Genomic DNA, 11,883 nt, shown 5'->3' with positions numbered 1-11,883 from the left:
TTTTCATCCTGGCCGTGGAACACTGGACCAGCTCTATACTCTTAGCAGGGTCCTTGAGGGTGCATGGGAGTTCGCCCAACCAGTCTACATGTGTTTTGTGGACTTGGAGAAGGCGTTCGACCGTGTCCCTCGGGGAATCTTGTGGGGGGTACTCTGGGAGTATGGGGTACCAGGCCCTTTGATACGGGCTGTTAGGTCTCTATATGACCGGTGTCAGAGCGTTTCCGGTGAGAGTTGGACTCCGCCAAGGTTGCCCTTTGTCACCGATTCTGTTCATAACGTTTATGGACAGAATTTTCTATGATGTGGTCCTATTTGCTTCATCAGACCGTGATCTACAGCTCTCACTGGAGCGGTTCGCAACCGAGTGTGAAGCCCGTCTTTTTGGAGAAAACTGCTCCGACATAAGCACCAAGTATAAACGTCTCCACCGTGCGCTCAGGTCCGCACGCTGTTCACGGAGCCCTGCAGGACTCTAATGAGCCCTGAGGCCGAGCCTCCTTCAGCTACCTGGAGTTAGCAGGTTGTCAGAGCCACAGCAATAGACATGGAACGAGCGGGTTTAACCAAAAATGGTTAGTTGAGCTGAAATTCAGCAGCTGGCTTTACAAGACTGAATATGGTAAGCATGTTCTGTGCTTGGTGAAAATATTATCCTTGTTTAACAGTAAAATGATGCCATTAAAATCAGCATTAGATATGTTTTGTTTTGTTGTTCCATGTAGTGATCCAACATGCAGCCTGTGCCACAAAAAGCACAGTACAGTACAGCATCTGTCTGTTTGTCAGAGTTCTCTGTTGTTATTCATTGGCCTGGAAGTGAGACGTGTGTTGGTGCCTTGTTTGCACTTTTTTATTTATGTTAATTTAATTTATTTGTAAATGTGACTTAAATTAGGATTCAAATTAGGTGCAAACAATTAGTATTAATTTTCATTGTATTTTTGTTTAAAAGTTTTGTTTTGTTCAAAAGTGCCTTTTTGTAAAACTGTAGTTTTGTAAATATTTGGCACAAATATCTTACAATATCACATAATAAATAGCCATATTTTCAACTTTCTGTCAACTTTAATCATTTTTTTACTAAATCCCCGGTCGGCCGGCGAACGGCCACCTAACACCGGGCTTAGCCTCTTTTCTGGGGGAAACCCTGAGGCCAGTATCATTAGTTAGTTTTTTATTTTGTTGAACCAAAATTCAAAATCAGTGTCTGATTTTCATCAGTTGAATTTTAATCAATTTTTACTTTTCATTGCTTTAGTCAGTTATAAGTTATTTCAGTGACCTTTGTGGGTTTTTCTTTTTTAACCAAAGGGTACAAACTAATTTGTCTGTGTATTTAGCTGCATTTACTGAAGCCAAAGATTGCATTAGTTGTCCTAAAATTTAACTTTTCCTCTCTGATTTCTTGCTGGTTGGACAGTCGGTGTTGAAGAAAAGAAGCTCCAATCTCAGCACATCTAAAACAAAGAGAAATTGTACAGATGAGATGGATAAAGAGAACAGGGAACCTGAGGTTTCAACATCTGGCAAACTCTCCCCACGCACACCGAGGGTCGACAGTCATTTCCCAAAAATATACAAGAAGTGTTCTCCAACAAAGAAACAAGGGAATGCTGAAACGCCATCAAGCAGTATCGCAGGTGTAATCGAAACAACAGACATATGGAAGAAGCTGAAGGAAAGAAGCAAGTCAGTTTGTAATATTATTGTGGTGGACATTTGCCAGGGAACAGGTTTTGTGGCAAAAAATAACCTTATCATGACCAATGCTCATCTGTTTAGAGATCATATGGAAGGAAAAAAGCTAAAGAGTGGTGTAAATGTTATAGTGTTTTTTTACTATAATGACGGCAAATGCTTTTACTTTCCTGTAGAGAAAGTATTTGCAGCCATTAATTACAATCTCGATTATGCCTTATTGGAGCTCAGAACTGAGGGCCAAATGAAGGAGAGCAGAGAAGTCCCACCAGGACTCCTGGAGACATTGGCTCCAGAGCCTGAGAATGGTGTGGTCTACATTATTGGTCACCCAAAAGGAGGAGCAAAGAAAACTGATCAAGCACTTGTTGTTGAGGTTGAAAAGAGAAAACAGACTTATGAGGACCATTTAGCTCCTCACCAAGAATTATTATTTCTTCGACTGTCCATCGTTCAACTCCTCAACAACCAAGGCATCGAAGACGTAATGATTGGTGGCGTTAAAGCAAACCAGGTGGTAACTTACCGCGCTGACATGTACGAGGGTAGTTCTGGCTCTCCGGTGTTTGATGCCAATGGCCAGGTTTGTGGGTTGCATACTGGAGGATTTTGGTTTGGGTTTCCACACACAAAAAACGGCGTGTTTTCGTACGCTAAACGTCTGTCCGTTATATTTCAAGATTTGGTGCGTCAGCTGAAGGAAAGTGGAAATGAGCAACTGCTGAAAGACTTTGTAGCATCAAATAATGAGTACCTTAAAAGGTTACTGTCAGGGTTTTCATTTATTTAACCTGCTAAGAAAAAATCACACTGGAGAGGCTTGTTGTCTTTTTGTGAAGGCCTTCGCAAAGAGGAGAGATTCCACAACAGCTCCTAATGGCGTGCTGTCCAGGAAGTTCTGCCCCTCCACTTGGGCTTTCTCTTTATTTAAAGGAAGAAGAAATAAGAAGAAAAAGTGGTTGATCTGAGCAAGCCAAGGCCATGCTCTGATCATAGCAAAAACACATAACACATCACTGTTTGAGAGAGCCAGATGGTGCGGCGCCCGCCAGCCCACCGTCTGACCTTGGTCTCTCACGTAGGCAGTGTTCCACATGAGCACAAAGGCTGATAATGTAAAAACCCTAACAGTTACTCGAGGCTGAGCCAATGGAAAAAGATTAGCTACCACAGGGATATTCGAGCAAATTCAACTGTCTTTTTCTTTTTTTCAATCCAAACACATGGGTTAGGTTAAGTGAAAAGATGGAAAAGGTCTCATTATCATCCATCTATTTTCTTTACATGCTTCGCCTTTCTGGGTCGTGGGTAGCTGGTATCTGTCACCAGCAGTTACTGTACGAGAGGCGGAGGACACCTTGGACAAGTCTCCAGCTCAGGACAACCATTCACCAGAGTTATACAAACTCTGGAGAAGATTTAATCAGAGTTTTCTTCAACAATGGTTTTCTGTTTGCCCGTCTCCCTTAAAGCTCAGACAGGTGAAGAAGCCGGGCAGCAGGTGTCTCCCATCTCACCTGCTGGAGCTTGGAGCTCCTTCAGAGTCACAGGGGTCTTGGTGGTCTAACTCTTCTCTGTCCTTCATGGTCACTCAGTTTGTGAGGACATCCTGTTCTTGGTAGATTTACAGCTGAAACACTGAGTTCCTTTAAATCAGGGCTAAAGATCCACCTGTTGAGTTGCTTTAGAACCATAATAAATGGAACATGGACCAACATTTTTGATGTGTTCTGGTATCTCCGTTGGTGACCGCATGTTGTTTTTATTACTTTGTCATTTTGTTTTTATGATGTAAAGCACTTTGAACTGCCTTGTTGTGAAATGTGCTTTACAATTAAATTTGACTTGACTCATCCCATAGTCCTTCCGTCTCCGGATGATGATTTAACAGAACTCCTGGGATGTTTAGGGTCTTTGGATCCGTCCCCTGACTTGTAATTGTCAATCGTTTTGTCTCTGAGTTAAATTAGGACAGTCCCTTTAAAGGTGGTGAAGATTTTGCTTTTACTCTGTAGAAAATTAGTTTCACTTTGAGGTTTTTTAGAGCAGCTGGTGCTTCTACCTGCTCCCTTAAATATGTGGAACAAACGTTTTTTACATTGTGCTTCATTCTGTATTTTATTTATTTTTTTCTTCTTTTCTTTTGTACATATTCAGAAAACAAAACATAAACATGTATATTTTGTAAAGAAGACCAATTTGTAGTGATCATGACTAATTTATGACAGAAATAAAAGCAGAAAACATCCAGGGGGTGAATACTTGTGCAAGGCACTGTCCTTCATCTTACTGCACAGATAAATCATCTTCATCATCTTCAATCAATAATTACTGAGTGCCCGCACATTTCACTGTTTATAAAAAATAAAATTAAATTATTACAGTGTATTTTCTTAAATTATTACTTCTTAAATTATTTTCTTAAATTATTACTGTATTTGTTCTTCTTATATAAAAGAAAACATGTTTAGGATCATATTTAGGGTTTAAACTTAAATAGACATTTATATAATATTGACCAAATCCAAAATTCTCAGGAGTTCTGGGAATTATTGTATTTTACAAGCTTTTATTATTATCATACAGGTTCAACCTGTTTTTACATGTGCTTTTTAAATAAATCACCTTAAGTGTTTTACTTTCTTTCCATGATTTTGATTTTTGCTTTCATTTTTGTCACAAAGTGAATTTTCTCTGTTTAAAATGATGATAATGAGTGTTTTTTAAAATTTTTGATTTTTCTGCTTCCATCTTGTATCACAGCTTGAATGGAAAGAAAAAGTTGCCTGTTTTGTAATTTGATGCATGTTTTATAAATCTGTTTTAGAGTAAGGCCTCATTTACTTTACTTGTTTTAAAGTTGTCACACTTTGGATTGTAATAAAAGTTCCTTTCTAACATGCGGTCGTTATTTTTCAGTGTATTTCTTCTGCAGGGCAGCAGGATTAAAGTGTTTTAATAACCTCCCCTGTGCTGTTATTCTGACAGATTGCATAAGTAATTAATTCATTAGTGAAGGTTTCTTTTCAACACAAACCTGAGTTCTTAAGAGTCACGTTCTTCTGTTCTCTACAGTTTAGTCAAACAATAAAAAGTTACCTTTAAATTGTTTCATTTCTGTCAGTAATTTTTAGTTTATGGTAATTTTTAGTTTTAAAATAATTTAATTGATTGTGGGTATAATCAAGAGGTTAATTATTACAATAGCTTACTTTTGACTGGAGATAATGTTTTGCATCAATAAGAAGCGCTGAAATACATGATGCAAAAGGAAAAAAGCTCATTAGTTATACCATTAAAGGTTTTTACAGGGTTAAAATGAATATTAATCATAAAAAGGAGGTGTCACTTTTACAGCAAAAACTGAATAATTCTGGATTTACTGTTAAAATGTCATAAAGATAAATTTCTGTCATATCTGCTGCACCTGAATGCACCTCGCTACAATGCCCGTGTTGAGTTCAAATACATTAAGAAACATGACGACTATGACTCCTTGTCCATCATTTGTTTAACCATGTAAAGGACAAAGTGTGGGCAGAGATATAAATTAGGACTAATATAGTGAAAACCCAGAAAAAATCCGAGTTTTTGTGCGTAATTTTGTCCTGTCGGGAAATAGACTAACTGTGTTTTCCGAGTGTCCATGAACGCGGCGCGTTGCCACTGGTTGGTTTTCGCGAGGCGCCATTTTAAAAGTTTTCCCTCCGCAGCAGGAGCTTCATTTCGGGAGAGGACGGAGAGCCGGTGGTGTAACACCGGTGTTTCTCCGGTCTGCAGCGGAACCGAGCCCCGAACATCGTGTTTTTACTGCGGGTGAACAACTTTAAAGCCTCCCGGTCGCCTCATCGCTCACCTCGGACTGACTTCTTCCAGCTGTTTGGATCATTTCTTCGCTTTTCACGACTTTTTTAAATCCAGCTGTGATTTTCCAGGCAGGAAATCCCCGTGAGTAGAAATCTGTCTCATCAGGATAACATTAAGATTATGATGACTCACTGCCAGGACAGGGTTTAGGAGGGTGTAAACTGCTGGGCTGGAGCCACATTTAGGGCTCTTTTAGTTTTATTTTATATAAATTACAGTTTTGATTATGTACACACTAACTTAAAGGGTTTTAGTCCCACAGAGATTTAAAATAATATCTAAAGTCTGAAGCACAGCCCACCTCTGAAACTAATGACAGTTTGCTCTGTTACATTTAATGTTTTAATTATAGCTATAATAGCTGTGATTATTCAATGTTTTGATTTGATTTTTTGTGTTTATTATCATCATCATCATGAAATAAGACAAAATGGTTTTTTTTCATGGTCAAAAAGGTTAAACAGTGTCACAACACAAAAAAGTATCAGCGACAACACTGCAACAATGTTTTATAAAACAATATCAAGAATAATCCTGACGTACCGAGCTTACACAGAACTCGATAACATCTCCCAGTTTGAAAACCTATAAAAGTTTTTCAGGAGTTCTTAGTTCCAGTGACAGAAAGTCTTAATGCTTCCTGTTCCAACATGGCTGAGCACCAGCGCACAAAGCAAGGTCCACAAAGACGAGGATGAGGAAGAACCTGACCGACCTGCACCGAGTCCTGACCTCGACCCGACAGAACACCTTTAGGATGAATTAGAGCGGAGACATCAGTGTCTGACCTCACAGATGAGCTTCTGGAAGAATGGTCCAAAACTCCCATAAACTCCTAAACCTGAGGAAAACCTCCCAGAAGAGCTGAAGCTGTTCTAGAAGCAGAGTGGGCCAACATCAGATTAAACCCTGAGGATTAGCAATGGGATGAACTCGGGTTCATATGTGTCTGAAGGGAGGCTTGTCAGTACAGTATCTGTTAAACAGGTCTTATAAATGCCAACGGTTTCAGCAGAAACAGATTCTTTGTAGCATTTTCTGTTTATTAATTTGCTCGTCTAACAACTTAAATATTCTTTAACGTTTCTGTCACCAAGTGACACAAGATTTAAACTATCCGAATCTGTTTGATCCCTGAAGGAAAAGGTGAGTCCCCTCTTCTCTTTAAAGTAACTCATGATTTATTTCATCACACTCCAGCTTTATCCTTGTGTTGGCAGGTGAAAATGGCTCCCAAAAAGCGAAAGACGGGGGAAAAGAAGTCAGACATCAGATCCTTTTTTCTGAAGGAAAATGTGAGTAAGACCACGGTAGAGTTCAGTGTGTCTAAAGTTTATCATCTCAGTATTTGTAGCTTGTGTAACCTGAACGAGCAGCTTCTCGATGAGCTAATTTGTGTTTATTTTCATCTTTTATCAGGTCGTTCCTGGCAGTTCCACACCAAGAGCAAAGCCACAGGAATTCTCAAAGCCTCAGGTGAGCTCAGGTGATCATCCACAGTGATCACCTGGTGAAAACCCTTATCTGAACCCAGACCAGTTGATAAATTTCAGTAGAATTCATATTTTCGCTTGTGCACATTTTCTTAAAAACACCTAAAGAAGTAATAGCAGACATCTTGCAGTTAATCTGCTTGTCGTGATGTTTGTGTGGGCGGGGGCACTTTTTCATTCAGGCCGCATTAAAGTTGATGGAAGGTTGAATAAATATATTGTTTCTATAGGAAGCTATTTAAGGGTGGATAGGAATAAGTGCTGAATATGAGTCCAAGAGGAGACAACTGACTCTTTGCTTTTCAATAGCAGGTCTAAATAGAGAAAAGCTCTACTTACAGTCATGGCCATTGACACAGGAAAGGTTTAGACTTCCTGTCATGTCCAGCCATTGTGTTTAGGACAGGAAGGCAGTAGGTTTTGGCAGAACCTTTATACCTTTTAGCATGTTGGCATGTGGTGGCAGGACATCTGAAACATTACTGCAAACATCCTGTAAGACACAGCTTTTCATAAGCATCCAAAAAAACTGATTATTCTTTGATGGAACTGCTGACGAGGGTTGCCAACTGTCCCTTAAAAACGTGACAAACACAGTGTAGAGAAAGACGTTTTCTGTGTATACGAAATAAAATCCTACATGAGCACAGGGAGAACATGTAAACTCCACCCAGATCAGGAAGATGTCCTGCGACCTTCTAACCACTGTGCCCCCCCAACAAGACACTAACTAAAACAAAAAAAAACTAGCTGTACGCTGAAAGATTTCCCTGATGACATCACTCTTGTCTCGTAACTAAATATTGTTTATAGACAAAAAGTCTCCCCCCCTCCCCCCTGCACCTCGCTATCCAGTCAGTGTTTGTTTCAGTTTCTGAAGCTCGGTGACTCTACTGCTGACACACCTTTGGTCCGAGAAGATTTCAGTCAACAGTTTCTAAACTTCTCAGCTTCTGACCCACAAAATAACTGCAGCAGAAACGTGGGATTTTGACCATCTTTGGTGAAAGTATTTAAATAATACAATTAGACCAATAAACAAGCCCATAACAACAATGAGCATTATTAAGACTATGTTTCTTAACTTGTAACAACACCTTTTATCGCTCATAATAGTTGTGATAAAAAATTTTCATTTTCAAATATGTTGTTTTTTCTTAAACACATCTCAAATGTGATGTTTTCGATGCTGACTGGGGTCTTAATCCCTACTTTGAGCTACTGACTCAGAGTGACTTTTGGAGTCACTAGTACCCAGAAACATTGTAGATTTCTGTTGTGGATTTAAAAATAATTCTCAATCTCATGTATTTTTTGCAGACTTCAGTCCGCAGTCTGCAAATAAAGGATGAGAATGGTGATGATCCTCCAGTGAGTAAAATCTAACTGTTACATGTTAATAGTTCATTGTTACACACCAAGCTTAAACTCTCTCTCCTGTTTTCTGCAGGTCACAAATTCACATCATTTCAAAGTGACTTTCCATCCATCTAATGGTGAAAAGTACACCGTTGACTGCAATCAACTGTGCACAGTGCTGGAGGCAGTGAAATCCTTTGACAAATCTAAGATACAATGCTCAGATGAGAAGATTATCATTCAGATGGGTGAAGAGGATAGGAATGTTATAGTTGCAACACACTTCCCTTGTTCTTGTGTTCCTGATGGAGAGTCTATATTTATATCATGTAAACAAGAAAAGGTCGAAGTTCAGGAGCAATATGACAAAACCGTCCACCCAAAAGAAGCCTACGTGGTCTTCTATATTGATACCGTTGAAGGTGGGAAAACCCCAAAAAGGGGGCGCTTTAGAAGCAAAGCAGTCACACAGTTCAAGTATCTGTGTGTTTATGGAGAGAAGGGGATCACGGTGGGCGAAGCTCTGAAACGAGACGGTCGATTCAGTGACGATCTCAGCAACTATATGCTGTCTGACAATGAGGACCCTAAAGTCTTCACTGTGCTCACACAAACGGTCGACAACCTCCACCAGAAAAAATTCAAGCTATGTCGTCCACCGAAAAAAGGCAGTGGTAAAAAGACAGGATCAGTCTTAGATGTAGTGAATGAGAGAGGAAGAAGCGTGAAAAACGCAATCGAACAGCCGGACGGTAACATAAGCAGTGAGGAGATTTATGAACTTCTGCGGCAGCAGTTTCTAGAACTGAAAGAATGGATGGAGAGCAGGTTTCCTGGTGACTCTTATCAGAAGAAGCTGGATGTGAGGAAGGAGAACTTTGGAAAGATCCAGCAGTCTTTTAGTGAAGTTCACAGACTTAAGAAGCTGTTGCAAATGGCCAAATCAGTTTGTAAAATCCAAGTGCAAAATGTTTGTCTGGGAACAGGCTTTGTGCTGTTTGAAAACTTCATCCTGACCAATGCTCATCTGTTTAAAGGTTGTGTGGAGGGAAAAAATCTAAAGGATCACATAAATGTTTTCGTTCTCTTTAACTATGATGATCCTGAGCCAGACACCAATTACTTTTACTTTACTGTAGAGAAAGCACTCATTGACCTTGATGATAATCTGGATTATGCCATACTGAAGCTCAATCCTGATGGCCAAAGATCCAATCCCAGAACCAGACCAAAGAACGTGAAAGTCCCACCAGGACTCCTGAATAAATTAGGTCCACTACCTGAGAACGGTGAGGCTTGTATTATTGGGCATCCAGCAGGAGATGTGAAAAAAATCGATCCCACATGTATCATCGAGCCAGATAAGAGGAATCAGATAGTTACTCAACAGTTGCTTCACTACAACGAAATGTTTATTGTTCAATCAGTACAAGAACTTAAAAAACAAGGCATTGAAAACATAATGATGGGTGGAGACAGAGCAGAACAAGTGTCTACCTACAACACCTTCATGTATCACGGTTCTTCCGGCTCTCCGGTGTTTGATGCTCATGGCCAAGTCTTTGGGTTGCACACTGCAGGATATGTGGATACGCTTTCGAACAACTTCGTGATTGAGTGCGCCCGATCTCTGCTCGTTATCTTTCAAAAGTTTGTATGCAATATGAAGGAAAGTGGAAATGAGCTTCTGTTAGAAAAAGTTCAGACAGCAGCAGCTGGAAATGAGTACCTTAACAAGATCCTCAAGGTTGAGCCAATGGAGGTAGATTAGGTTCTTAACTGAGATCCAGTCACAGCTGTCTTGGCTGGAACGATGTTCTCAGCTGACTCAGATTTTATTTAAAGCTGAACTGAAATCAAATCTAAAAATTTGACATTTCATGTATGTTATTTAGTCAAACATATCCACACAACATTGCAGGGACACGTTTTTTCTCAACTAAAACTTAAATAAATAGTTTTTAGCGTTTAAGTGAATAATTTCTGAAATGGGTGATTTGTGGGGCAGAGTTCATGACGAGCGCTGTGCCACAGCTGGCCAAGAACACCGCTACTGTCTGGTTGTTTACTAGTAGAAATAGAAGAAGCCTTTTTTTGAACAAGAAGAAATGCCGGAAGACCTTGCAGGAGTAATGGTTATACAACCATACCAGTATGAACCTAAACCGATGGCTGGATCTCCTGAATCAGATAAGAAAACTCTTCAGATTCAGATCCTGATGATCACCACACCTGTCATGGCCGACAAAACAATGCGCATAACGAGTTGGGAACGTTGAACAGTGACAACCGATTACACCCAGATCTGTGTCATAATATCAGTACATGACAATCGAAGCTAACCCAATGCTAACTTCTAAAACACCGTAAGCGTTTATGAACTCACAACCGGAGTAAATGAGTGAAAGGCTCTGTCTTTTAGAACTAAAAATAGTTAGGTCTGCTCTTGACAAAAGGTCCTGGTTTTTGGTGTGAAGCCAGTCCACCGCAGTAACGAGGGTCGGAGCAGTGCTTCCCGTTGAAGTGGTCCGAACCCGAGTTCTGATAGTAATTCCCTCATCAGAGTTTATGGATCCAAATCTGAGGAAAGTTTTTTTCTTTCAGGAAGCCAAAAAATGAAACTCCGGTGGTATTTTCTGGCCAGTTCGAATGATTACTTCCAACAACCTGAACTATATTGTATCGGTATTCATCCACCCACTTCACCCACTAGCCGCTCAGCGGATGTCAGATTTCCGGTGGGGTCACAGAAAAAGCCGAAAACACCCGAGTGGTTTCTTCAATATTCAGAATTACCCAAAATATTTTTACAAAACACATATTTTATGGCTACATTTTCACTGATGTTGGCTTCAAAACATGTTTCAGTTCAGCTTTAATCAATTTTTTTTGTAAGAAATATTTTCCAAAGAACCCTAATTTTGGAAAAACTAAATCGTCCACCCATCAAATCATTTGAAGAAGCCATGCTTTTAATCAATATAAAAACCATTATACCATTTAAATATGCAGAACGATGCCCCCGCCCTCCCCCATCAGTCTAACAGTGGTTTAGTCCATTGTACACAGAGGAAACCTGTGAAACCACGACCTGACCGTGGAGCGAGCATCATTAAATAGTTTCCAATGAGATGATTCCTTGGTCAGAGAATGATGAGGGTCTCTGCCTGTCACCCAGGAGAACAAAGTTTAAATCCCTCACAGAGAGTTAATATAAATAAATATAAATCTGCCTGCTTATTGTCCCCTCGGGAATGAAACTGAATTTCTGCCCTTGTCACACTGATATATTTTCCATCCATCCATCCATCTTCTTCCTCTTATCTGGGGTCGGGTCGCGGGGGCAGCAGCCTAAGCAGGGAGACCCAGACTTCCCTCTCCCCAGCCACTTGGGCCAGCTCCTCCGGGGGAATCCCAAGGCGTTCCCAGGCCAGCTGAGAAACATAGTCCCTCCAGCGTGTCC

At 40.2% G+C, this 11,883-nt stretch overlaps 2 protein-coding genes across 8 annotated transcripts in view; both read left to right on the top strand.

Moving 5' to 3' along the window:
* The window catches only part of LOC108248306 (protein FAM111A), a 6,312-nt gene extending 3,714 nt beyond the window's left edge, over positions 1–2,598 (top strand). For all 6 annotated transcript variants that reach the window (XM_025010792.2, XM_037976395.1, XM_017436997.3 and 3 more), the window contains exon 5: positions 1,424–2,598. In XM_025010792.2, the coding sequence (XP_024866560.2) occupies positions 1,424–2,491 (1,068 nt within the window). In that variant the 3' untranslated portion in view covers positions 2,492–2,598. The remainder of the gene's footprint in view (positions 1–1,423) is intronic.
* Positions 2,599–5,444: 2,846 nt separating this feature from the next.
* On the top strand, positions 5,445–11,826 carry LOC108248294 (protein FAM111A-like). 2 transcript variants are annotated; one of them, XM_017436982.3, is made up of 6 exons: positions 5,445–5,649; positions 6,666–6,714; positions 6,789–6,863; positions 6,988–7,044; positions 8,382–8,432; positions 8,512–11,826. In XM_017436982.3, the coding sequence occupies exons 3-6, from the start codon at positions 6,795–6,797 to the stop codon at positions 10,189–10,191; spliced, it is 1,857 nt and encodes a 618-aa protein (XP_017292471.1). In that variant the 5' UTR covers positions 5,445–5,649; positions 6,666–6,714; positions 6,789–6,794; the 3' UTR covers positions 10,192–11,826. The 2 variants fall into 2 exon arrangements, with proteins under 2 accessions (XP_017292471.1, XP_017292470.1); XM_017436981.3 differs by lacking the exon at positions 6,666–6,714.
* Positions 11,827–11,883: the final 57 nt, after the last annotated feature.

Source organism: Kryptolebias marmoratus, linkage group LG7, assembly GCF_001649575.2.
Source record: "Kryptolebias marmoratus isolate JLee-2015 linkage group LG7, ASM164957v2, whole genome shotgun sequence".
Lineage (NCBI taxonomy): Eukaryota > Metazoa > Chordata > Actinopteri > Cyprinodontiformes > Rivulidae > Kryptolebias > Kryptolebias marmoratus.
This window is presented reverse-complemented; position numbering and strand designations above follow the sequence as displayed.

Bases quoted from the DNA above. Each gene is read 5' to 3' on its own strand.
- LOC108248294 (XM_017436981.3), top strand. From the start codon at position 6,795: ATGGCTCCCAAAAAGCGAAAGACGGGGGAAAAGAAGTCAGACATCAGA. The intron at 6,864-6,987 runs GTGAGTAAGACC...ATCTTTTATCAG, and splicing joins CCTTTTTTCTGAAGGAAAAT to GTCGTTCCTGGCAGTTCCAC. The intron at 8,433-8,511 runs GTGAGTAAAATC...TGTTTTCTGCAG, and splicing joins AGAATGGTGATGATCCTCCA to GTCACAAATTCACATCATTT.